Source organism: Nasonia vitripennis (genome assembly GCF_009193385.2).
Source record: "Nasonia vitripennis strain AsymCx chromosome 1 unlocalized genomic scaffold, Nvit_psr_1.1 chr1_random0011, whole genome shotgun sequence".
In the NCBI taxonomy this organism is placed as follows: Eukaryota; Metazoa; Arthropoda; class Insecta; order Hymenoptera; family Pteromalidae; genus Nasonia; species Nasonia vitripennis.
This window is the reverse complement of record NW_022279599.1, coordinates 455,506-483,351: the sequence shown is the minus strand read 5'-3', so window position 1 is coordinate 483,351 and position 27,846 is coordinate 455,506. Positions and strand designations below refer to the sequence as shown.

At 41.9% G+C, this 27,846-nt stretch overlaps 1 protein-coding gene across 3 annotated transcripts in view; it reads left to right on the top strand.

Moving 5' to 3' along the window:
- Positions 1-27,846, top strand: part of LOC103317046 (mitochondrial proton/calcium exchanger protein) — a 164,248-nt gene that overhangs the window by 18,217 nt on the left and 118,185 nt on the right. For all 3 annotated transcript variants that reach the window (XM_031921450.2, XM_031921452.2, XM_031921451.2), the window contains exons 3-4: positions 17,757-17,927; positions 17,998-18,312. In XM_031921450.2, coding sequence (XP_031777310.1) covers positions 17,757-17,927; positions 17,998-18,312 — 486 coding nt within the window. The remainder of the gene's footprint in view (positions 1-17,756; positions 17,928-17,997; positions 18,313-27,846) is intronic.

Here is a 27,846-nt window from a genome sequence, read left to right as displayed (position 1 = left end):
GGTGGATTTGGTCCTCAGTTTGGCACCCATGGCGTTGCTGTTGTCTGCACATGAGGGACAGGTTATAAACTGCCTGTCGTTGACCACGATAGTTTTGATGTTAACGGTGTTTTGGCACCTGACGTGGTAGTGCAGACCACAAAATTCACACTTCTTGGGGTCTTTGGGCTGTATAGGTTGTTTACAGCTGCTGCATGACTGAAAAGGCAATTCTACACTCTTTTCGCCGTTTGCACTCATTTTTCTTCGATAACTTAGGCTAGATGGAGCGTTAGTGGAAAGAGCGCGAAAGTACCGACCTCGATCAGTGTGAGTAAGTTTGTATAACAATAAGAAGCAAATAAATAAATAATAGCATATGTATGTATATTAACAATGACGCAGAAAGGTATTGATTGTCACATATTATTAAAACTAAGGTAAAATACCAACGCAAGTATCACAATAGAAAATCACATAATTAAAATATAGATAAGATAAGATACCATCGCAACTATCACATTAAAGTATCACAATAGACTTTCTCTGAGTTGTACAGATCAGGTTTGGTTATAGACCTATCGACATTGCACATATGCTTAGAGAGTAAGTTACAGCCTGAGGGCCGAGTCAGACTAGAATAAATATACATAAATAGACAGTGCCAGAGGGCTCAGAGTTACTACGACAAGTAAAGGGAGAGAGAGAGAGAGAGAGAGAGCCATCCAGCCATCAGCGGACTGGACCTGGGCCTGTGGCCCGCCGTATGCTGTACGAGCGCCGGTCGTGTGTGAGCGTGCGAGAATAAGCCCTGCGTGGCTACATTGTGCGCGGGCGGCATCACAGCCACCGCGTTGTAGGGAAGGGCTAGGCAAAATACAGTGTGCAATAAACTAGAACTATTGTGTGTGATCATTTTCCCCTCTCCCTAACGTTCTCCCAAACGTGGCGATCGCGTCAAATCTTAGCGCATGCGAGGCTCTAGGTGTTGCTCACCTGTGTTGGGAGGCACAGCGTTGCAAAACCATCATGTATTTAGGAAACTTTTTACGTTTTCCTTATGAGAAAGTTTCCCATCGTGGAACTTGGCATACTACCAGTCCTCTTCTCGTTCACCGCCTTGGGACTTTCAACTGTTAACAACGCCGTCTCGCAATCAAAATCTAGTATTGAATCCGATGTACAGATGCCGGACGGTTATCTACATCTTGTCTTTCCCAGAGCCGGATGAGATCATCGAAATTTTCTCTTCGTCAGAAGTTGAAATTCTACTAACTCAGGAGAAGAAGCAGCTCGAGTTAGTGGACTTAGCTTCTCCGCCTGGAACTACTGGTAAAAGAAAAATTTGCGATGATGAATCGCCGGTGCGTCTGCCTGGAAGAAGGCGCTTAACATACAGCAGCGATGGCGACGATGCACCAAGATCTCCAAACACCTGCCTAAAGTCGCCCACAGAAAAAAAAAACTTATTTTCGGACGACTACAATTTTTATGGCAAGTCACCAAGACGGCTAGTGATCTGCATATAAAATAGCCCTTTTTAGAGCTAACTCAAACAGTCCTTTGTAGGACTAACTTAATTAGACTTTTGCAGGCCTGTCATAATTTTAAAACGTAGATAAATCTATTTATTTAAAGCATCTTCACTTTAGAGCAATACATTTTTTTAATACAAGTGTTCAATCATACAAATCTTACGTATATTTTTGAGAGACGTTATGGCACAATCGGTAAGACGTTCCACTCACATAAAGCGCGATAAAGTAGTTCACATCTCCGCTAATACAAAAAAAAACGTTGCCCATTCTTTGACACGTAGCTTCCTTCAAAATTTTGTATTGCTTTAATATCAAAATTGTTTTTACTTCATACATAATTCTTTAAAGTTTTTTTCCTTTTTCGTTTAATAGATAAAATTATTTCTAATCAATTACATATGTATGATCAATTATAATTCTCTATCTTTCTCTTTCTCTCGCATAACTATAATTATTAAACTGAGGCAGTTATTGTGCGCCATAGCAAAATGACTTTTTTCAGTTTTTCCCCGAATGTGCTCCATGAAACGACTTAAAATTAAAGTAGTGTATAGTTCTAATAACATTTATCAATCATTTTTTATTTGAGAAAGGCTCGACATTTAGTTTTCGAGTTGTAATGGTTAGGATGGTTCGTGGAATGCGTCTAAAATCGCTTATAATCATAAAATTGCCATGAAAAAAACACACACGTGATGCTGGAAATCTTGTTTGTTTTACAAATAATTATAAAAAAAAAGAAAAAAAATTAAGCCTAGGTAAATAAAAATCCATTTAATACAAGCTGGGATCTAAACAATGCAGTTTTCAGTCTATTAGAGTATACAGGGTGAGCAAACAAATTTTTGAACCTTAGTATCTTTAAAACTAACTGGTTTCAACAGCCCAAAGAAAGAGACCAAAATACTGTACTATGATGCTAATTAAATCCAAAAGTTGAACTTGATTATTGACTCTTTACTCCAGTTATAGCGTCACGCGGACACATAACCTTCATTAATCATGTTTTTTTAGAAAGGTTCAACATTTAGTTTTCCAGTTAAAACGGTTTCCAAAAATTGCACGTTATGGTGTATAATAAAAGAACAACGAACAATAATATAAATTCCACGCTGTAAAAAAATAGGTAATTTTCTTTTCTTTTTGGTACACATTAAGCAATTTGCTTTCATCAATTTTTTCGATAACTATTAGAAAAAACTGAAGTCTTAAAACTTAAAAAATCGCTATAAAAATAAAACGGGTCGTCTACAAAATGTAAAAACTCACTGTTTTCTGACAATGATATGGTAAAAACAAAGAAAATGAGACTTGGTGAATTAAAATCGTCTAAGTAGAAGCTGTGATACAGATGTATACAAATGAACATACAAACACTCACATCCGTACGGACATTTTTCAAAAATAATATTTTACTAAAAATGCATCAAAACACACTTCCTACATGTTTTTATACAAACTCCAAAAATTACTATTACAAGGCTTTCCCAGCCAGAAAGCAATTTATTCCTACAAAAAAAAAATCATATCAGGATGATGACAAGTTTTGATGGGTAAGTCGGCTAGACGCTCGGCTGGCGACTAAAAGGTTTCTGGTTCAAATCCCCGCAAACCCGAAATATTCTTTCTACTTTACAGTGAATTAGAAGGGAAAAAGAATTTTGTGAAATTCAACTCAAGTAAAGTAAAATCATCTGGAATTAGTATCATCTTGAAGTAGTATCATCTTGCCGCAGTATCATCTTTGTTTATCTACTTTCAACGATAAAATCTTGTTTTCTTAAACATTAGTATGTAAAATTGTTACAACGAATAAATTTTGCGAAGTATAACAATTATTGACATTGTTAAATATACATTCTTTTCTTATACCTGTTTCTGAGAAAATAATTTCTGCAAACATCTCTGTTGTAGGAATCTATAGATCTAATTAAACGTTTATCCTTAACTACCATTGTGTGACACTGTTCTATAGTTGCAGAACAAATATGGTGATAGCGAGATGCAGTGAAACTTTGTGAAAATCCATATATGCAGTTCATACCGAGATTATTACCCAGTACTAAAATGTATTCAATATAAACTCTTTCTTTTTGCTTATCTCTCTATATTATAAAAATAGTTTCGCCGCCACTGCCGGTTCAGAAAATTTCCCCCTTTTTCCCCATTTTTAACATCAATGGTAACAATAGCACAGTACTTCTTAGCTCCTTCTTTCCATCTCTTCCCTTTAATTGCAGTTCTAGCGGTGTCGACTACTAAGTTTACGGCGTCGAGAGTGCAGAGTTTTTATCATAAGCTGTATTGATATTCCGCTAGTCCACCTGGTTCTTTAATGACTTGGTCCATTCTAACGCCGATTATGCGCTCTAAAATCTTGCCCGAAGTGTCCAGCATGCAGAGTGGTCTGTATGAGGCAGCTTTTCCAGGTAGCTTTTTGTCGCCTCCAGGGATCCAGCTCAGCCTCGTCCTGTAACTCTTCAAGTTACCGTCGTTTATTTTCTCGGATTTTTTTAAGTATCCGTTTACCATCCTTCATTTTTTTGTTTCGGGCGTCTACTACTTCTTGACCTCGACCAGTCTTGTAGTATTTCTTCCTGACCCGCTGTTCTCGTCTTCTGGTTCTATGACACTCGCTGCGGACAGCATCAATTTCTTTATCCGACTAATATACTGGCGGTCGTTTATTTTTGGGAGCCCTCCTCGGCATCGTTAGGTCGCAGGTATGGGTAATATTTCCTATTACATGCTCGACCTTATCATTCGCAGATCCAAACAGCTGTATTTCTTCTAGAGCCAGCAGAAATGTCTTCGTATCATAATCCTTCGTTTTTCAACCGACTCTTTTTGCCGTTGCACTCCCGTTAGATCTCCGTTTTGATATTCCTATCTCCATTATTATCGCTTGGTGGTCACTATTTGTGTAATGACCGATCACCGTCCACGATCTGACTAAGCCAATCAGGCAGCTGCTAATAAACGTGAGATCTATAATGGACCCTGCGTCTCCTCTTTGAAATGTGTAAGAACATCCCTGGTTAACTAATACCAAGTCAAGGAGGGCGAATGCTTCCACTAGCGCTCGTCCTCTTTCGTTGATTGTAAACTTGACTTTTTTTAACAGATCTCAGTAATTTCACTGTAAACAAAATTATTGACATGCATAATGATACGCAAAACATCAAACGCGCCTAGCTCTTTTACTTTAGTTAAGTTTTTTTTTAGAGATCTTCAGTTACTGTGCAGTTACTTATAATATGGCAAAAACCAACGCATTTATAACACCTAAGCGGCTTGTTTTTGCAGGTATCTACTAAGATCTTACAGCTGACCCATCCTATTCTGATCTTTTGTAGCTTCGTGATCTGCCGCTATCTGAACTGGTACCCGTATCACTGCAATCTGCGTGTCATCGTACGTCTTTCGCAGAGATCTTATCGTAAAGTCTTTTATGATCTTCTCTTCGCCAATTTCCTTCTGTAGTGCTTCTAGTGCCTCCTCTTTTAAGGTAATCATGTCTAGATCTCTTACTTTAATGGTTTCTTCTTGCTATAGTGCTTTTGTTGTGCGTCTTTCACTAATACTGCTTTAACTGCTTCTCGAAAGTCTGAGGTTTTTGTTTCTCTTGTGCGTTTATGCTTTATAAGAGACATTTTTGACAAAATATTTTCATAGCTCTTTTCTTCTGCAGCCATGATGATTAAAGCATCTGGTCTAGGGGGTCTTGATCGCTTCGGTCCATTCTTGCTGGTCCTATTCTGGTTTGTAACGCCAGGGACACTTTTATCCTCTTTGCTTGCTTTTTTCTTCTTTTTCCTTGACTTTCTTATGACGACTTCCTGCCACGCTGCCTTTTTATGTTGATTATCATGTTCTTTATTTCTTCCATTTTTATCCTGCGTAGTAGTTAGGGCTTCCTTTGTTCTTTCCGGCGTTGGCATTGCTTAAGTTATCATCTGCCATGCAGAGATTTCTATAGCTTGCTCTTACAATTCGGGCAAGATCTTTAATATGTTTGTGCACATTGTGCCTGTCTTTGACATAGTCCATCAATTCCTTGATTCTGCTGCCAAGGCGGTTCAAGTGCGCATTCCTTTGCGTTATGCAAACAGCTCTTCTATCTCTGTCTGCATGAAACTCCATTTCTATATCACCTGCGTATCTACATACAGCAGGGGTCAGGTGACTAACCTCTGCGGCATCTAAGTGAGTTTCCACCCCCCCCCTCTAATCTCCATGGGGCCAGCACCGACCACCAGGGCTTTCACCCGATCGGAATCGACGGCGAGACTGGGCTCTGTGGCTTGACCCGCTTGGAGTAGTAATGTTATTAACTCACTATCTATGTTTGATTTATTTTCGGCATTTTAGCACCGCACTACCTTCACACGCTTGCTGATCTTGCAACTTATAAGGCCCACGCGGATGTTCCCTATTTTTAGGAGCCCCTCGTCCTCTCTCTCTCGCCGAGTATCACTATGGCCATTCTAACGCCTCTCGTGTTAAGTTTTAATAGGGTCACCCTCACGCCATTGTCTGGCTTTCTGAGAGCTTTTTTTTACTGCTCTCTTCTTCTGTAGCTTCCAAGTCCATATCTCTCATTTCCAGGATTGTCTTCCGTTCTTCTTTTTTGGCCTATTGAAGGCCCAGCACTGCTTTTTCCACTTTTGCAGTAAACGCTGTCCTGTCAGACCCTCTTTCCAGTTTTAGAAGGACGTCTCCACTTCTTGTTTTCTTGACCCCTAGCACCATCGTTCCAATGGTGTCCGGGTTTACATCTTTTCGGATTTTCCCCAGGACATCCGCATACGTCTTGTTTTGCCCCACTCTAACTAGTAGCCCGTCGGGCCGCTTGTTTTTGTTGGGTCTGACTTTCTCCCGTTTGTCTGAATCATTTCGGGTGACTCTCGGAACGAAGTTCTCACGCTTCATCGTCACTTTCTCACGTCGCTGTTTTTTCCTACTTTGCTTTTCTTCGCTCTTCTCTTCTAGGCTGCTAGTTGGGCTACTTCTCGGCCTCTTGACCCCTGCGCTTGAAAGTACAGCATTTCTTATGAGCTGACCTTGTGCGTTTTTTTTCGCATTTTCCCGTACCTCGTGATAATATTTATAATATTCGACGCCATGTTCGTAACTTTTATCCTTATTATGTTCCCCTTCGTGCATCTTCTTCAACTGGGTCATCAAAACTTTAAGTTTCTGAGCCCGTTTTGTGATGTTTTCCATGCTCCTTGGTGTAGACTGACAATCCCCGATAAAGTCATCTACTTCCTTTTTCAGCTTTGTAATGTGCTCCTCTTCTTCCCTACGTGCATTTGCTACTGTATGTACTGCCTGTATTCTGTCATCTACTGAGTTGACGAATTAGTGCCCGTGCTTCTCGCACTCGTCACACTTGCCAAACTCTCCTGACTGTTCGTTCGTGGGAGTAAATAATGTTCTCCCAGATGAAGCTTTGGTACCTTTAATAGGCACATACCTTTTTTCTATATCTTCTCCAGATCTTCTAATGTTATCGCGAGACCTGTTTTAATCGGACCGTGCACTTGTTAACTTTGGTGATTATGCTTTTCAGACCACTGATGGTATTACCTTGCTCAGCTGGTTTGGGGGTTGGGGTCCCCGTTGTCGGCGGTTTCGGCGATTTTAACGTGTTCTTTTGATTTACTTCCATTTTCTTTTCTTCTCTCCAACTCCTCTACAACGTCTCAGTCCTCATACCGCTCTCCCGCCCCACCCGTTATTCCATGACTCGCCTACCGTCGTGGGACATCTCTCACCAGTCACGGTGGCCTCGGCAAGCCCCCCGCCCTCAGACCCCAGCAGGATTCAAATCCGGGCGCCATCCGGCTCTACTACGGCTAAGAAGATTTTCGCCGGCTGATAGGGCAGCCAGGTCCAGTTGGCTAAACGGACCCGTGCCCTTGTACTATCCGGCAGCCTGGGAGCGCCAGCAACCCAGTTTTTAAGCTGTACCCTCCGTGCTCAGGCTTAAGAGCCCAGTCCGAGAGGCTTAGCAGGGCACGAGCGGCCAAGAAAGACGGCGATCAAACCTCCTCGTCGCATGGCGAGCTCGGGCACCTCAGAATTGCTATTCTTGTAGAGAATGCAGACCGAGGTCCGCCGCACTCCCTTTAAGATTGCAGGAAACGGTCATCCAGTCGCACACGAGGCGGCCTTAGTACCGCTCTGGTAAGCGAACTCCCTCCCAGGACGCGCGCGCGCGTGAATATATGTGTGTGTGTGTGTTTTTTCTCTCTCGGAGAAGAGAGGTTAGGGAAAATCTTAAAGAGCATAGCGTGACTTTGTTTATGGGATCATCGAAACATCCCCATTCACAATGTCAGCCGTGTGTCGGATTCACACCGACTAAACTGATCTTTTTTACGGCCAGACGAAAAACACCCAACCGTACCAAGATCGCCCTCGCGGGGGGCGAAAGGCTTTTACGCCCTCTTCTAAATGATGTGGTCGTCATCACGTCTTCTTCTTTCTGCGTCGTCCGGGCTGTTAAAGCGAGTTTCTCACACTATAAGAATCGCGAACGCGAGCGACCTCTGGTCGTAGGCTGGCGTATGCGCCTGACGTCTCCTCGCCGACGCTCTCTCTCTCGCTCCTTACCTCGAGCCGTTCGGACGCTGTCACTTACTAACTACAAATAAATACCTCTTTACGATAAAGTGTCTTCTCATTCAACCCACAACAATAACAGGTTATGGGCCCAGATCTACGCGTGAGTGAGAAGTGATTATTTTCTTTGTGTCGCGAGTGAACGAACATTTAACGTGTGATAAAGGAAGATGGCCGGAGAACTGTCTACACGACACGTGGCGAAATTCGACGGGAAGAATTTTGCGGCCTGGAAATTCCAGATCAACGCCGTGTTAATCGCTCACAACTTAGAGGGCATCGTAACGGGTACGCGAACAAAACCGACAGATGCGACAACAAACGAAACAAAACAGTGGGTGAAAGACAATGCCAAGGCCATGTACGTGTTATCATCTGCACTGGAGCCTGGACAGCTGAACTGCTTGCTGTCGTGTGTTACAGCCAAAGAAATGTGGGATAAGTTGAGTGTCATCCACGAGCAGAAAACAGCCACTCACAAGCTGTTAATGATGCAGCGTTTTCACGAATACAAAATGGATTTATCCGATAGTGTCGCACAGCATGTGGCAAAAGTTCAGAATTTGGCGGCGCAACTGCTGGACGTAGGTGAGAATCTTCCGGACATTGTAATAATGTCGAAAATCCTCACGAGTCTGCCGATGAAATATCGCAACTTACGCACAGCTTGGAGTAGTGTCGCAACCGAAAAACAAACCATCGAGCATCTACTGGAACGGCTGATTGAGGAGGAGAATCTTCTACGCATCGACGAAGAAGAGGAGGCTGTAGCTCTAGCAGCTTTTTCAAAGAAAAGAGAGTCAGTAGGCACAGGCACTAAGGAGTCAGGAGGTGCAAGCGTAAAAAATTCGAAGCAGGGTGGTGATAGAAGTAACAAGAAAACCTACAAATGCTTCTCGTGTCACAAAAAGGGACACTTCGCTCGAAACTGTCCCGAGAAGAAAGAAAAACAACAGAATTCGAATCAGACGTCTAATGCTTCCGCGAATGTAGCCTTTGTGGCCGAGAGACGCGTCAGTTCTAAGAACGAGCTCGACGAAGCAAAAGTCTCTTCTTGGAAACCTAGTAGCGAGCAAGAGCGAAAACTGTTGGAGACTAACACAGAAGAAGTCTGGTTTATCGACAGCGGCGCATCAACTCACGTGACCCATCGAAAAGAATGGTTCATCGAGTACCGATCAAGGAGAGATGGCAGCAGCATAGTCCTAGGTGACGATGGTGAGTGCGGTGTAGCCGGCGAAGGTACGATAGCGGTGAACAGACTAATTGACGACAAATGGATCGAAGCGCGAATCGAAAACGTACTTCACGTACCAGGCTTGAAAAGGAATTTGCTCTCGGTTGGTCGGTGCACATCGCTCGGTTACCAGTTTGAATTCAAGAATAGATATGTTGAGTTAAAAAAACACAAAGAGATTATCGCGGTCGGAGTGATACAGTCAAATGCCATCTATCGTATGTTCCTTCAAGTGATCAAACCCGACAGGAAAGAGATAAACATAACCTCTACGAGTATGAAAGTCTGGCATGAGCGCCTGGCACATCTTAATGTGCGAGCGATGAGAGATCTGACGTCCGGCGACTCAGTTCAAGGTGTACGCATAGTAGAAAAAGAAGGTTTCTTTTGTGAACCTTGTCAGCTCGGGAAATCGCACAAATTGCCCTTCAAGAAAAAAAATTGAACGAGCGAGCCTGCCAGGTGAATACTTCCATAGTGACGTATGCGGACCCATGCCAACAGAGTCTGTGAATGGCGCGAGATACTACGTCTTATTCAAGGACGACAGTAGTGGTTATCGGTATATTTACTTCTTGAAAAATAAATCAGACGTCACCGAAAAGTTCATTGAATTCGAAAGTACTGTTAGAAATCTTCGCGGTAACAGTATGAAGTTTTTACGCACCGATAATGGTCGTGAATACGTGAATGATAGGCTGAAGCAGTACCTGAGCCAACACGGAATAACACATGTGAACACAGCACCATACACGCCGGAGCAGAACGGCCAAGCGGAGCGCGAAAACCGAACGATCATAGAGGCAGCTCGCACGATGTTGAAAGCCAGAGACTTGCCGAACTACTTATGGGCAGAGGCGGTCAACACCGCAGTTTATCTATTAAACAGAACAACGGTCAAGGCTACCCATAGTAATAAAACTGCATATGAAGTTTGGACAAACAAAAAGCCCAACTTGGAGCACGTACGAACGTTTGGCTGTGCTGCTTACATGAACGTACCGAAGCAGCTGACCAACAAACTGAGTGACAAGGCGGTAGCTCTGATCATGGTGGGATATCAAGATAACTCCAGCAACTATCGTCTGTTCAATCCAATCACCAAGAAAGTGCATGTATCGAGACATGTAATCTTCAATGAAGATGGTCGCGTTAAGGAGACAACAAATCAAGAGTCGGACGAAGACTGGTTTCTCCCAGGCGATGACGTAAAGGTACCAGACGAAGTTCACGGAGAACACGAGAATGCTCGAGATCAACCTACCCCTGAACCCGACGAACCAGTCCCTGAACCAGCTGGAGGTCACGACAATATCGGAGATGATCAGGCTGATGTACCAGGAGAGGGCGAAGCTCCAATTCACTCACGTCTACGAGACAGGTCTAAAATTAAGCCTCCTAGTAAGTATTTGGTAAATATCGCTGTTTTCAGGCCTCCTGAGACGTACGACGAAGCACTGGAAAGACCAGATGCCGAAAAATGGCGGAAGACCATTGAATACGAACTGAGACAACACGAGAAAAACAACACCTGGGAGCTTGTTCCTAGACATCACGGAATGAGAACCATTGACTCAAAATGGGTCTTAAAATCAACTCCTGGACTCGGAAATCAAGATGTTTTCTACAAAGCACGTCTATGCGCAAGAGGATTTATGCAAAAAGAAGGACTCGATTACACTGAGACGTATGCACCAGTGGTGCGATATGATTCTCTGCGCATGCTGCTGGCTCATGTCGCCCTTGAAGATTTGGAAACTGTAACGTTCGACATCAAGTCAGCGTTCTTATACGGCGATTTGGAGGAAGACATCTATATGGAGGTGCCAAAAGGGGTGCGTGTGAATACTCGTGGAATGAATGCAAGAAATGACGAATGCCGCTCAAGTGTTGATGCGAATGAATGTAAAAACGTTTTAGTCTGTAAACTGCGTAGGTCTCTGTATGGTCTTAAACAGGCACCGCGTTGCTGGAACACTAAATTTAAGAAATTTCTGAGTTCGTTCAACTTCTATGAAAGTCAAGCTGACAAATGTATATTCATTGGCAAATGTGACGATCACAAAGTATATCTCGCTCTCTTTGTAGACGACGGGCTCGTTATTTGTAAATCAAAAGTAGTCTTAAACAATATTTTATCTGAACTGCGAAAACAATTCGAAATAACCGTAGGCGACTCATGTTATTTTGTAGGATTAGAAATTTACAGGAACAGGGAAGAGAAAAGCGTAATCATATGTCAGCAAGCCTATATACAGCATGTAATCGATAGATTCAACATGAACGATGCAAATCCTGTATGTACACCTGCAGAGACCAGTTTATACTTGCAAAAGGCAGATAAAAATGTCGCGAACAAAAATAACGTACCATATCGCGAGGCCATAGGTTCGTTGATGTACCTGGCAATGACTACTAGACCCGATATTGCTTATATCGTTTGTTACCTAAGTAGATTTCAGAATGGTTACGATAGTCGTCATTGGCAGGCATTGAAGCGTGTCCTGGCCTATCTAAAAGGTACCAAGTACCTAGGACTTGAGTATAAATTAAACAAAGAACCATGTAATCTGATAGGGTACTCAGACTCCGATTATGCTGGGTGTTTGGAAACTAGAAGGTCCACTTCGGGATATGTATTTTTCATGGCTGGAGCCGCAGTGTCATGGACTTCCAGACGCCAAGAATTAGTAACCCTCAGCACGACCGAGTCTGAGTATGTTGCAGCTGCCACAGCAGCCAGAGAAGCACTGTGGTTAAAAAGATTTCTGTCCGATTTCGGGTATACATGTGTCACTGGCATCTTGTTACATGTCGACAACAAAAGTGCTATTTGTTTAACGAAAGATTCTAAAAACCATCGAAGAACCAAACACATAGATACCCGATATCATTTTTTAAAAGAAAGATGCGAAACTGGAGATTTGTCTGTAACTTATGTAGCATCTAGAGAACAGAGAGCAGACGTGTTCACAAAAGCTCTACCTAAAAATTTGTTTATTGAAATGCGTGAAAACTTAGGTCTTGTAGACAACTCATATCTAATTGCTTGATCAGTGTGATAAACGGCGGAAGTGTTAAAGCGAGTTTCTCACACTATAAGAATCGCGAACGCGAGCGACCTCTGGTCGTAGGCTGGCGTATGCGCCTGACGTCTCCTCGCCGACGCTCTCTCTCTCGCTCCTTACCTCGAGCCGTTCGGACGCTGTCACTTACTAACTACAAATAAATACCTCTTTACGATAAAGTGTCTTCTCATTCAACACACAACAATAACACGGGCGTCTGCTTCTTTCCGCATCGTCCGGTCGTTTGCTTCGTGCGGCATCGTCCGGCCATCCTCTGGACAGCCTCAACCCCGACACGGCTCAGTGACCTTCGTCTAGCTACATTTTTATTCCGCTGTTTCGCCTTGTCTTTGCCTTCTTTTCTCTTCGTCTTTCTAACCTTCTTGAGGATCGTCCTTACGTAGTTGTACTCCGTTCCAACCATTCTCCGACGTCAACATAGTTGTCATCATTGACTCAGGTGTCACTTTGGTCTGAAGATAACACTTGAGATCTTCTCGCTCTATTTGGTATCGCGAATAGTCACAGAGAACATGCTCCGCATCTTCTTTAGCGTCCAAACAAGCTGGTCAGTTCGGACTATCGTCTAATTTAAATTGGTGCAGATAAGCGCGGAAGCATCCGTGCCCGGTTAAAAACTGTGTGAGGTAGTAGTTGACCTCCCTATGTTCTCTTCCAGTCCAATCCTCTATTTTTGGTATAAGGCGATATGTCTATCGCCCTTTGTCACTAACATCCCATCTTGTTTGCAATTCGGTCATTGTCTTCTTTCTTGCTGCATCCCAGATCTCCTTCTGCGGTTTGTCACTTGTTCTTCTTTTAGTTTGGAATACATCCTTACTTTCGATCGCCAATAGGTAAATCGGCGGCATACCAGCAATTGTCACTTGCATTGTCCTACCAGCATTGTCCGATACTGTACGGTAAGCGGACGCAACTCTTAGTGCACTTCGTCTGTACACAGTGTCTTTGACTTTCTTATGACGACTTCCTGCTACGCTGTCTTTTCAGCTTGATTATCTTCTCCTTTGTTTCCTCCACTTCTATCCTGTGGAGTAGTTGGGACTTTCTTCGTTGTACCCGCCTTCCGGGATCTGGCGAGGGTTAGGGTTGTCTGGAGTTTCCTCTCCTGTATTCCCGGTGTGTGGTTGTGTGTGTGTGTGGGGGGGGGGGGGGGGTTGTGTGTGTCTACAAACTTGATAAAGTCAGATATAAGTAAATAATATAAATAATGTAATAAGACTTAGGGAAAGATTAAGAACAAAGTTTAATGGTTTGGACAAAAATCAATTTTTCATACAAAAAATACCCATAAATATAAAAAATTCAGTGTATTGCTGAATTATAAATAATAGTGGAAATAAAGATATTTTCAGGTATTTTATTTATTACTTATTTATTACTTATAAGTCATTAATGACTTAAACGATCTAGCGCTGTGAACTACTAATAGAACTAAAAATACATATAACACTTCGTAATACATGTCTGTGGCCCCACTAATTTGTCACATTTGAAAAAAAAATAACGTTTGCATCAGATTTTGCTATTTTATATATCTTTTTTTCCTGGGAAATTGTCAAACTTTTAGTAAGCATGCTCATTTGGTCCAAACCAATGCATAACACAATGAAGTCCATGATATAAAAACTGGCGTACAGCAAAACGACTTAAGTCTACTCTGAAAGCTTTTACAGAAATTTTATAAAACTATTATTTAGATTTACCTCTACATGACCGACTCATTTTGTTATTTTCTCATTAAATACCAGCAAACGATTAAGTCCATTTTTGTTTATAAAGTATTTTGGGATAAAAGAAATAATTTTAATACAAATTTTTAATATTATAAAAAAACTATAGTAATCATTATTATTATTTAGGGATGCTACATTTGAAACAGACTTAACATAAAGTCATTTAATAAATCACATAAAGACAACTAGCTTGTTTGGCTCAGTGTAAAAACTTATAAAGTAAGGTAAAATGCTTAGTACGTAGACAGATTTTACGAACTTTTCAGAAAATCGTCAATCGTGTATTGTAACGAGCCCTCAGATTTCGAATCTCGCGCGCTCGTATGTCACGCGATTAGAACTAGACTAGCAGACGATGTCAGCGGCGGCGCTGACAAGGGATTTTTCCGCGAAGAGCGAGAGCGCGCTCAGACTCGATTTCGCTTCGACTGTGAGTAGATCTACGCGACAAACCGTCAGAATCCGCGAGCCGATAACCGCACTTGGCATACAAGTGTGTTTGGTTAGCTTCGAGTGCCTGGAGGGACGCTTCCAGAACTACCATAGCCAGCACCTATTTTTAGGAGCCGTCATATGGGAGACTATTTACCATTACATTACTTTATATCGATTATCATGTATCAATATTATTATAATAATGCACTTTTAACAACAGTTTTATCATAAATACCAGGTGAAGCGAAACATGCGTCCATGTACTACCTTTGTATATGAACTAAAGTTGGACACGATCGCTGCGCTGTCCGACTACTTCGATTCTGCAAGGTTAACTTAGACAGCTAATTTTGGCTTGAATAATTTCTTTTTAACAATATTTAAATTGTTCTACAGTGCAAAAGCTACAAAATAAAAGTATAACGTACGTAATACGTAATTCAGATAATTTGTTATTCTTATTAAACAGTTTTCAAAAATGTAAAACGAAAATTACGCTGTTCTAATGGGGCCTAAGATAAAATTTCAACTTAGTTATTTGTATTAAATTATGTACAAAATTGATACAAAATTTAAGTCTATATTAAAATTGTATACTTGGTCGATTTTGTAAAAACCCTCCAAAACTCGTAAAAAGAAAAAAATTTAAGCTATTCTACAGTATAAATATTCTTTGAACTTAAATCATTCAGGTTTCCCAAAAAAAGGTCAAATGTATCAAATTTCAATTAGTTTTTAGCAGTAAAAGAACCTTAAAAATGTCCGTCCGTCCGTCCGGATTATTTTTTGCATTTATTTCACAAAACTTGAGGTATTTTATAAATAAAAAACTATTTAATGGCATAGACAGGTACATATGATAAAAATATACATTCCTACCAAAAACATTTTAAAGATTTGGTCCAGGTAGATTGGAAGCTGTGAAAAAAATTTTAAAAACCGCTGCCAATTCTTTGGCACGTAGCTTCCTCCAACAAAATGTATAGTTCCAATAGATACAATATTGTTAAAATGTACGGTATATTGATGATTTTTAAAATACTTTCAATCTTAATTATTTCACTAACGGAACAGCCGTCACAATATCAAATCATATAATTTTCGTGAAAAAATTAAAACCTAAATATTTTAAATACCATAGGGTCCTCATAACTTCATAAGATCATGAATTTTCTCAAAACATTCTGAACATTAGTTAGCGAGTTAGAATGTTTAACACTAATAGTAATTTTCAGTTTTTCAGGGTATACAGGGTGAGAGATAAAGAATTCGAATCATAATACCGTTTAAACTAATCGATACCATAAGTTGCAAAAAGAACCTAGTTTAGGTGATTGAAAGATCGATATTTTTCCAAAATTTTAACTTAAATAAAGCCTTTTTACTCCCGTAATCATGCGACATAGAAGATCCATATTTTTTAGTTTTCTATTTTAGCTCGAAAACTAGCCATCAAAATGGTTATATATAGGTGGTTTTCTGTGAAAACGAAGATGAAAATTTTTATTTTTGCTCAAACTGTATAGATATGCTCTATATGTTGTACCTGACTCCCAAAAAAAATTTCAACGTGATTCCTTCATTTCCTTCATTAGCTGGTCGAAGTTGAGGTTTTAAACAATGTTTGCCTATTTTCAATGATTAGTAGTTCATAAGAGATGCATTTTTAACTTAAACTACTCAGATACTTTTTTTGTGAAATTTTCTGACTAAAATACTTTTAAAGTCCTATATATATGTTAAGGATAACTTATTTGCATTTTAAACCTTAAAATATGAAAATCTGTATGTTCGATCTGGACTCCGACAACCTCAATACAGTAAAAAGATACCGTTTTATAGTAAAAAAGTAGCTGTAAAGTTTCAGAATGGGCCTGACTCCCTACTAGAAGTTATGTAAAAAACAAACATAATATAATGGCTAATAAGTGGTTTTACATGCAAATTTGACACTTATAACCTAGTACATTTCATGTCTACTTATACGTATCTGTAGATACGTTCTGAGATATTATTCATAAAGTCTTTACTGAAATGTAGAACTTTAGTGAGCTCTTGTGGCAAAGACACACGTGTTGCGTAGACTTTTATGATCCCTATTTTAACTCGTTTTTCAGAATCCTCTTCAAAAATATGTACTTCTCCAATTTTGAAAGTGTTTGGCGCAATAAGTAAACTATTCTGTTTGTATCTATTAAATCTAAGATGCTCTGTAGAATCGCTCTAAAAAAGTTGTTTGCTGCCTTCTAAAATAAATTGTGTTTAAACAAAAAATTGCTCATCGGTGACAGCTCTCAACTCGTTTTTCATTTTATTTTGGACAAATGAAATACAAAATTTAATATAAAATAATGATTTTAAAAAATGTTAACCATTTTGTCAGCTGCTTTACGGGATGAAAGAGAATTATTGTATAAATGTAAAGTAAATTTGAGCATCCCTCGATCTAATGTATCTTTAATTCAGCTGCAAAATCTGATGGGTTCTTTTATTAAAGAAAAACACCTATTTTATGTACTATACGAGTTTTTTTCTTTACAAGTACCGTCAAAAAAACAAGGGAGTATTAATCTACTACCGAGTACAGATCAACTTGTTGTATCTGATACATTTTTTGATCACTAAACTGCCAAATGGGATTCGTAATAACTGAATAATTTACATTAAATACTTTTATACGTTAAAAGCAAATACCCACGGCTAATAAAAGTTAAGCGAATTAATACCAATGAAATCCTAAAACTACTAACGCTGGTATAATAACGAATGTCTAAAGATAACAACGTATGGCTGCACAGCCGATAATTATTGCGTGGGAAGGAGAGAGGGAGGGAGAAATAGAGAGAGAGAGAGAGAGAGAGAGAGAGAGAGAGAGAGAGAGAGAGAGAGAGAGAGAGAGAGAGAGAACCTTCCTTTTACAACAAAGTGCACGTTTAATCATCTCTCTAGTATAACGCATAGAAACGAGAAATTAGTACGTAACAAGATATAATTTAGTGAATTGACAATACTTTTTTAAGTTGAAATGGCATTTTTATAATTATTCTTGTATTGATTAATTTTAGTAACTTATATTTTTATTTTAATCTATATTAATCTATTTACTTTTCAGCTGATTAAAACTACAGGCGACGTGTTTAGGTTAATCCCATTCTCTGTCTTTGTAATTGTTCCATTTATGGAATTTTTACTTCCACTCGCCGTTAAACTTTTTCCTGGACTATTGCCATCTACTTTTCAAACTGCCATCGAAAAAGAAGATAAACTTAAGCAAGCTTTAAAAGTATTGTATTTAATATGATTAATTATTTCTGTTTGTTTGTCGTGTAATGATATGCATACTAATATTTTAGGTAAAAATAGAAATGGCTAAATTTTTGCAAAAAACATTAGACGAAATGTCTGTTCAGTCATCAGATCATCGCTCTGAAAAAGCCAAAGAATTTGCCGAATTTTTCTATAAACTTCGAACCACAGGAACCATAGCAACTAATGACGAAATAATGAAATTTAGTAAACTTTTTGAAGATGAAATAACGTTAGATGCTCTTTCTCGGCAGCAACTAATCGCACTTTGTAGAGTTTTAGATATTCAAACATTAGGAACAACTAATTTTTTAAGATTTTTATTACGAATGAAATTAAGAAGTCTTGCAGCAGATGATCGAGTAAGTTATTCTTAATTTTCTAAAAATAAGGTTTTCCTGTTTTTGAAATATTTTTACTGCATACCGTATAGTAAAGTGTTATTAAATAAAAGTTCAATGTCAATGTCAAGTAGATTATAGACGGGTACTGAAAACTAGTGGAATCTACTCGGCTACTTGAATAGAAAAAATATGCGCGGTGACCGAAAGACCGATAGACGCTTCTCAACGTTTTTTTTTTTTTACTTTTTACATTTCTTTCACTGACATGTAGAAATCCTCTCAATTTTGCAGAAATGCAATTCAAAAACTTTATTGTAAATTTTTAAGGTTTAAGGTTTAAGGTTATTTTAAATTTGTCAAATATTATTTGCGTAATGTCGGGTTTAATCCCCAATTCCTAGTGACTCGCCTCTAGGAATAATTGAAAGAAATAGTATATTGTCAACTAGGGGGGAAATTAGCTTTTTCTAGCGAGGGTGATGTTTTGAGCACGAGTGGGAGTCGAGGGCGCCGTAGACATCACTCGAGTCTGAAAAAGCCACTCCCCCCTTCTTGCACACTGTACTTTTTATGATAAGTGTACGAATAGGCCACTTATCATGCATATGAAAAAATGGGAAATTCGAGGACTTTTCAATGTAAAACAATAGTATAATAAAAATTTTGAAAATTTTGAAAATTTTGACAGGAGCCGTGCGAGACTTCCCGTGTGTGAGACTCTCCTGACGCGGGAGCAATGCTAGGCATACCCTCTAAAACTCCACCTCTCATAGGTCCGCGAAAACCCCCCCGGTAGCCGTGCACTCACGTCCTGGTGAATTTGAGGTTAACCTCTAACCACCGGAATCACCTTTACGCCGACGTCTCACGACTTCTTTTGTCACTCTGCGCACACAGGGCAGAAGGAAGAACGAGACCAGCGATGAAGATCCGCATGACACTGCGAGTCGGAGGATAACCTCAAAATACCGCAAAACCGTTCCGACCGTCACTGTGCGCACACAAGGCGATCAAAACCGTTATTACGCGACGCATTCGGATCGACGTAGCCGTGCGCACACGACTCCGTCGCAATGGAATGACATCCTAACCTCAAAGTCTGTCACTGCTCCATAATTCCGACACCGACCTGATTCACTGATGCCGCAAGCGTATAGTCGTAACTGCACCGTAATTGTAAAGTCGCTCTAAGATATTGTAATCGCGCGAATTTAAATTACTCCGATTGTAAAGGCGAAATCCTCCTAACGAATCGCGTTATTTGATTTCTGTTACAGGTGGGCTTTAACATCTAACACCCACGTTGTTGATTTTGATACTAAATATACGTCTTTATTATTATTAAAACATACAAACAGAGTCATTATTAACCCTTCCCCTTAACCGAATCCTGGATCCTGACTGACCACTCAATGCCCGGGGGAAAATCGAACCGTTACACTTTTAAGCAACCGTCATTGTTTTTCGGGCGGAGAACCGTCTCAATGGCTCTTCTATAATAATAAACAAAAAAATGATTACGATAATATATCGAACGTATCGAAATGTATATCGAATTCACATGTTCCTCGCCAGTTGATGGCATAGTATGCATTTAGATTGGATTATTTTTCATTTGCAGTACTTCTTCAAGTTATAATAGGTTCGCCCCAAGCTGTAAAAACAAGAACTCTCTGGTAAAGTTTTAAATAATAATGTAATTAGTCGTCATGAATCATCGGTGCAACAGAGTTCGCTGCAACTGTCGAGCGTTGCAACAATGACCGCTGGGGCCATTTTGACGGCGAGATGGTTAATAAGCGATACTTTGACTTTGCACACTTAAGGATGTTTGATAGCTCCCAGCTTGCACGGAAAAGGGAAAGGCTGTGCTCTCTCCCCGCGCGTGGCTCCCCCGCAACGCGCAGCCCCGCTCACAGCCAGAAGCTAAAGCTTTTATGACACGCCGTGGCATAAACCTCGATTTAAGTCAGGCTCGTGCAAGAATACACTCGCTAAATCTCGGTTTATGCACGTTGTTTCATAAAATATCGTACTATATTAGGGGGGTTAAGGGAAACTACTTTACCGCACTAGTATCGTAATATACTATTGTTTACGTTTTTGCTCAGTACACGGAATTGCTGTTGACAATCGTTCTACAATTTTATGTGCATGTTTATAAATGATTTCCTGATGATTTGCCAAATTTTTTATTCGCTTCTTATCATTTTTGAGTGATTGTACTCTAAGTGTTTCTATCAATTTTAAGGTTATTCCATAAGAGCCTGTGTATAAAAGCCCAACTTTAAAGTCAATTATTGAAAAAACTGTATTGTCAATCGATCTGATGTAATACCAGTAGCCTTATCGCATGTTTATTAACAGATTTTAATTTTTTTCAAAATGTTCTAACCAATTTCATTTTGGTATCGAACCTTCTTAAGAATAAGACAAATCGTCGTGAACTAAATCTGACCAGCTTCAAGCTCAGCACCTAACCGCTACTCCCGTCAACAAGTCTAAGTATACTACGCTAGGTCACAGCCCGCCAGCATCATCAGTGTCGAGTTTCTGTCTAGTTTTAAGTTTTTCTAAATGTTATAAAAAATTATAAGTGTCTATCTGTAGAAAATCTTGAGCGAAAATGTATCGGCACGCACAAGGGATTATAGTTTATTGTAGGGCTTTTATAGCTTTTTATGAACGATGGTCACAGCCGACAGATACGCTCGGAAAGAAGAGCCATGCTTAGAGCAGGTATAGAGTACCACTAGCTCGCAGGTTTATGGCCCACGCCAAGTTCGTCCACGCAGCAGCGTCCATAGCGGGGAGAACCCAAGATCCATCTGTCCCTTCGCAAGCAGGTATACGAAGTAAGCATCAGCTTTTGCTGCGACCAGAGTTGTTCTGCTCGACAAGAACTGTCCAGGCAGTCAGTCTCGCACGAGCATCGACACGAGAAGTAGCGCTCTCGTACATTGTGATTGATGTGTCATTAGTGTAATTTTCCTCTTCTAATATTTTACCTTGAATAAAGTTCTAGTTTTCTTATATTTTAAATTCATCTTGTCAGCACCTTATTTTTGCACCCAGTCAACCGTGAAAAAAAATAATCAGTATCCTTTCTCCTTCCAGCTGATCAGGGCTACAGCAATGGCAGCAAAGTCGACAAACGCAACATTAGTGGCATCTACCTGCAGAACCCCTAGCTTCTCCAGAGGTTCTGCACCGTGTGTAGTGGCTACGCCGATATGGATATACATCAGGCTTTTTGGCATAGCAGTAGGCAATCGCGGTATAGTCTAAAGACTGACACATTTTGATACTCGACTAAACCCAACTCAATTTTCTCTGCGAAGACTAGTGTCACGGACGAGCTTTGGGCTCTCCGGCGGCATCTCCGATGGCCTGCATTTCCGGCCGCGATGTTCTTCCGCTAACGATGCGCCAGACGCATCGTTAGCGGAAGAACACCGCGGCCCGAAAGTTTCCGCGTGCAGAAGTGCAACGCTATTTTGGGATAATAAATACAGTGACACCGAACTTCCCTGCCTCTTTTCTCTCCTCGTGTGACCCCCTTCGGTCACATTTTGGCATCCCTGGTGGGGAGATCACCGGTTTAGAACCCGGCTATAAAATAGATCTCTTCTCGAACCCACGACAATTCCTACCTTACCTACCTTAACTACCTTAACTACACCTACCTTACCCTTGACAGCACTCCACTAATAGACGCTCCAGATCAAGCCCCTGTAAGTCATGAGTCTGAATAGATCATGCGTGGAAGCCTCTAATCTGCGTGGTAATGCAGCCTGCAGTTTTGTGTCCGAACATGGCCGAAGGCCGAGACACAAGGCCGAAGAAAGCAGGAACTGCCTATCGGTAAGGAAGTGCGCGAGCCGAGGACGGCTCGCCTCAAAGGGGGGTGGTGTCACAGACGCACACGTCTGCAACGCGAGCAGCGAAGACGAGTCAGCGATAAGAGTCCGCCGAGCCGTACAACGATGCATAGCGACCGAATGCAGCGTAGACGTTAGCTCAGTGGTTAGAGCACAGGCCTCTGGCTCTCGGGTCCGCGAGTTCGAGTCCCGTCGTCTACTTTTTCGCTTTCGACTCTGTCTCCTCTCCGTCACCCCAGAAGCAGAGATGCCGAACGGCTCAGTACTGTAATCAAACAGGTGACCAACCCGTTTAGCGAGGGCGAGCTCCGGGAAACCGCGCGGCGTCATTACTACAGCGAAAATTATAACCGCGACGAGTTCAACCGCGACGAGCGTCGGCCGACGAGTCGAACCGAAAACGAAAGAGCAGGAAGGACCAGCGCATTAAACAGATACTCATCGAGAAACGATGATAGCCGAGACCGCGGCAGAGCCTACCCGTCGGATAGCGATTCAGACTAGGATCCGCGCGATCGCAAACGCCCACAGAGGCACGCATCGGACCGCGATCGCGAGCCACCGCGTCGAGGACCAAACCGCCGATATCACCGAAATTTTGCCGGGTTCTGGCCATCAGACAATGATCCAGAGGATGATCTAAGCGAGAAGACGCTATGCAGATGACGACGCGCTGCAGCAATTTACGTTCGGTCTCGTATCACCTCTTGATCATCAAGTTCGTAGTGACCGACCACACACCCTCAACGAAGCGATTAAAATAGCATTAGAATTTGAGGGAAAGCAGAGCGCGCGACGCATAATGTACGGCGACGTTGAAGCCACTATTCCAGCAATGCTCGCCCTGCCTTCCCCAGCGCAAGTACGTAGGGCTGTGGCAGAAGAAGCCAAACCGCCTGACAATTAGGCAATCGAGGCGAACGCGAATAACCAGCAAAGTAAATATTGCAATTACTGCGATATGAAAAATCACGCACTCAAAGTTTGCGGTGTCCTAATAAAACACGCGCAAAAAAACATAATAACGAACCCAAACAAAAAGAACTTTGACAACAACTCAAACAATAACAGGGTCAACACCGGCAATAATTCAGATAATAATGGAGCGAACAATAACAATAACAACACGAATGGAGGACAACGCAGCTTCCGTAAAAATAATCGTTATAACAAAAATAACCTCATAAATAACAACAATAACAACAACGACAATGGTAATAACGGCAATAATAACAGTAATAACAATAACGATAATTCAAATAATCACGGCGCGAACGGTAACGCGAACGGCACAGGAGACAGCAATTCCCAGAATTTAAACTAGATGGGCGCTCGCCGCGTTACTCAAGCGTCGGGCGTCGATACATAGAGCCGGAATTTAAGCAAAAAACCGAGTCAGCAAATATAAGTTTCCTGACTGCTGGCCGGCAACCCCCAATTGTAAATATAGAATGCCCTCAATTAATAAACAGAAAGGGTACATTTTACGCAGATTCGGGAGCAGACATATCTATAATTAAAATTGGGCAATTAGCACCCGGTTATCCTATTGACACGCACAGAATAATAAGAATGCAGGGAGTAACCTCCGGCACAGCGCACACGCAGGGCCTCGAATGCGATGTCCAAGTCGTACCAAACGATTTCCCGGTAGAAAACGCGGGCATAATTGGCTGGGACACGATCGACAGGCACAAAGGTTGCGTCGATGCGGCAAACAAATGCTTGAAATTCGGCGACGTATCGGTGCCATTCGAGACCGACGAGCGCATTATCGTACCGCCACGGGTAAAAATGGTAATTAGCGTACGTGTGCGAGATAGTAGCGTGAAAATAGGATGGTTGCCATTGATGGACCTCCACCCTAACTTGCTCTTCGGAAATTTCATCGCGGAAAATAGAAATGGGCGCATATTCGCAGAATGCATAAACATTGGGGATACGGAAGTATCGGTTGCCAGCCCGATAGTGGATTTGCAAGAATGCGAAACAATCGCGGCATATCCACTATATCAAGCCGATGGGGACGGCTCACCTGACCGGGTTGCAGAATTTTCGGCAAGTCTAAGACGCATGTTCGACGCGTATAAATTAGAACAAAAATATAGAGAAGTCAACACATTAAACGAACAAATGCGCGCAAACAATAAGGCCAGGCTCGAACGAGACGAAAAGATTTTACAACTGGCCGATTTGGAGGGATGTAACGCGGAAGAAGTCGAATATATTCGCGAAATAATCGACGAATACTCGGGCGTATTTGGTCTCGAAGGAGAACCGCTACCGGCTACACATCTCTTACAGCATAAAATCATATTAAAGTCAAACAAACCGGTAAAATGCCAACGCTTCAGACTCCCGCCTGCACTTAAAGAATACATGATCCGCGAACTGCAGAAGCTTCGCGAACAAAATATCGATGTGCCGTCAAATTCGGACTATTCGTCAATGCTTTGATATTTAATCAAAGCATAACAAATTTCACAATTTGTATTCGTCAATACAAATTGTGAAGCAGCAGCGGCCGCTAAGGAACAACATCCGCGTTCACACGCACACACTCACACATACACACACACAAGACACACTTGTTTAGCGTCTCGCACGCAGAAGACGGAAGAGGACGAACCCATACACTCTGATAATCCTACTGTAAGCCATTCAAAAAAGGGGACATACACACGCATAAATACACATACATTCACACAAAATTCACACACACATGTACTTTTCGGCGCGGTGTTCTGACTATTTTTTGCATAAGTTCTGTTTTATTTCTGCCAGACGCATCGTCAGCGGAAGAACACCGTGGCCCGAAAGTTTCCGCGTGCAGAAGTGCAACGCTGCTCTTCGGCACGTGGAACCGTTCGCCGTCGACGAGTCGCATCGACGAGCGAGCGGGCAGACCACCGGCGACTCTCCAAGCGAGCGGAGCTCCGATATTTTGGGATAATAATTACAGTGACACCGAACTTCCCTGCCTCTTCTCTCTCCTCGTGTACACCCATTCTTCCGTCACACTAGCACATTTTACATTCGACGCTATGCCTCCTAACACGGGTGCGTAAGACCTAGCGCCTTGCATAGGATTTTTCTTTAATCGTAGGATTTGGCGCGATCGCCAACGTTTTGAAAACGCTAGGGAGAGGGGAAAATAATCCCACTTAATAATTACAGTTTATTGCACTATGTATTTCGCCTAGCCCTTCCCTACAACGTAGCGGCATTAGTGCCTCCAGCCCACAATGTAGCCACCCAGGGTTCTCTCTGTCTCTAACTCGCGTACCCGCGCTAGTCCCGAAGCCGTAGCCTGTGACGTCACGCTGTACACGCTCTCGACTCTCTCTCTCTCTCTCTCTCTCTCTCTCTCTCTCTCTCTCTCTCTCTCTCTCTCTCTGTCAGCATTGATGCCATCATTGACGACTGTATCATCTGCATCAACATCCATACAGACGTCATCATCATCATCCGCGCCCTCTATATGACTCGTGAGGCCCCCTGACAATGCGCCGGGTGCTGGGAGTAGCTTGCGGGCGGGCTTTCTCAATGTGAACTCGCTCAGGGCTTGCATTGAGATCGTCTGTAATTTTTTGGCAGAGCGCCACTCATTTGACATCTTTGGCTTTGCGGAGACATGGCTGGGTCCGATTGTGGATGATAGCCTAGTTAGCATCGGGGGATTTTCCATGATTAGGCAGGATCGAAATGTAAACGGAGGTGGCGTCGCCATGATTGTACGCAATGGATTGAAAATTAAAATGCTTGTTTCATCTGATACTATGGGTCTAGGAAAATCTGGAATCCCAGAGTACCTTTTTTGCAGCGTACAAAGGGGCGACTCACCTCCGGTACTACTCGGAGTTATTTACAGGCCCCCGAAAATTCCGATGCAAAAGGACTCAGACCTTTTTGATGTATTGTGGGACTTATGCGGCGAATTTAGTCATAAGATCATAATGGGTGATCTGAACTCGGATTTACTATCTGACTCAGACGACGCTGCTACTATCAAGCGTCTGTCCGAAGAGTTATTTCTTCAGATCATCCGGCATGGTTCCACACATCATACCTTATCGTCTCACACGTGGATTGACCTTATCATGACTGACGAAAACGACACGATCTTGGACTCTAAGAATGAGTGGCTGCCTAGTTTCGGCAAGCATTGTGTCATAGATGTCTCGCTAGACATCTACGCTCCCACTCCCGCGAGTGACACTTTCTCTTACTGGGATTACAAGTGCATAGACGCAACTAGTCTTGTCGACCTCTTCTCTCTTTGTGACTGAATAGCCATGAATTCCATCGAAACCGATCTGGAGGGCGCTTTATGCGTTCTTAATAATAATATAAAATTAGCAATTGATGAATTAGCGCCTTTGAAAACGGTTTGCCCACGTAGGAAATATGCTCCTTGGTTTGGACCAGAGCTGAGGCTCCTCATCGATAAACACAATGCTACACTCAGGCGCTATGAGCGCACCGGGAGAGCGGAGCATTTCGATGAGGTCCTTCGACTCACCAACGAGGTCGACATGCGTTCTGCTGAAGAGCGTGAGTCCTTCCTTCGCCAACAACTATCGGACGCCCTTGATGAAAATAGAAATATCTGGAAGGCAATGCGTCATCTCGGTCTCCTGCATGGACGTAAGGAGGAGGAGCTTTTTGGTTTTACGCCGGGGGAACTAAACGAGCACTTCGCGGGATTATCGGTGTCACCCCTCGAAAATATAGACAATGCAACGGACACTATTTTACTTGCAAGCGAGGAGGGCTTTACTTTTAGCCCTGTTAGTATGAGCGACGTCGTCCTTGCTATAACACATTTTTCCTCGCAAGCGAGGGGTGTCGATGGTATTCGACACCCCTCGTTTGCGCGGCGAATTTATTCTTAATCTATTTAACTGCTCCTTCGCTCAGGAAATCTTTCCGAGTATCTGGAAGCAGCCACAGTTAATCGCGCTAAGAAAGACCAGCGCTCCTTCTAATGTTAAGGACTTTCGTCCAATTGTATTGCTCTACTTCCTCTCAAAGGTACTCGAGAAGATCGCGCACACCCAGATCACGGAGTATCTCAATAAAAATCATATAATCGACCCTTTCCAGGCCGGTTTCCGAAAACACCACAGTACACAAACAGCGTTATTAAAATTAACCGACGACGTACACATGGCAATTGACAAAAAGGAGGTGACGCTTATGCTGCTGTTTGACTTCTGCAAGGCCTTTGACACCATCTCACCTTCCAAATGACTATCTAAGCTGAGACAGCTGGGGTTCTCTAGGGCAGCTCTCCTGTGGATTAAATCATATTTACAGGGGCGATCTCAGATGGTAATTTCGAATAAAAACGGAACTTCAGATTGACTTGAAACCAATCTGGGAGTTCCACAGAGTTCTGTCCGGGGACCCCTGCTTTTTATCCTTTATGACAACGACCTGCAAAATATACTCGACAGCAACACAATTAAACATTTTTTTTTTACGCGGATGACCTCCAGATCTATCTAAACACCAACAAAGATAATTTCCTGGATGGCGTGGCTCGACTGGCAGAAGCGGCACGGCTGGTTTCTGGCTGGGCGGAGAGCTCCGGTCTGTGACTTAACTCCGGCGAAACCAAGTCTATATTTTTCGGGTCCATGAAGAACGTTAACGATATTAAATCATG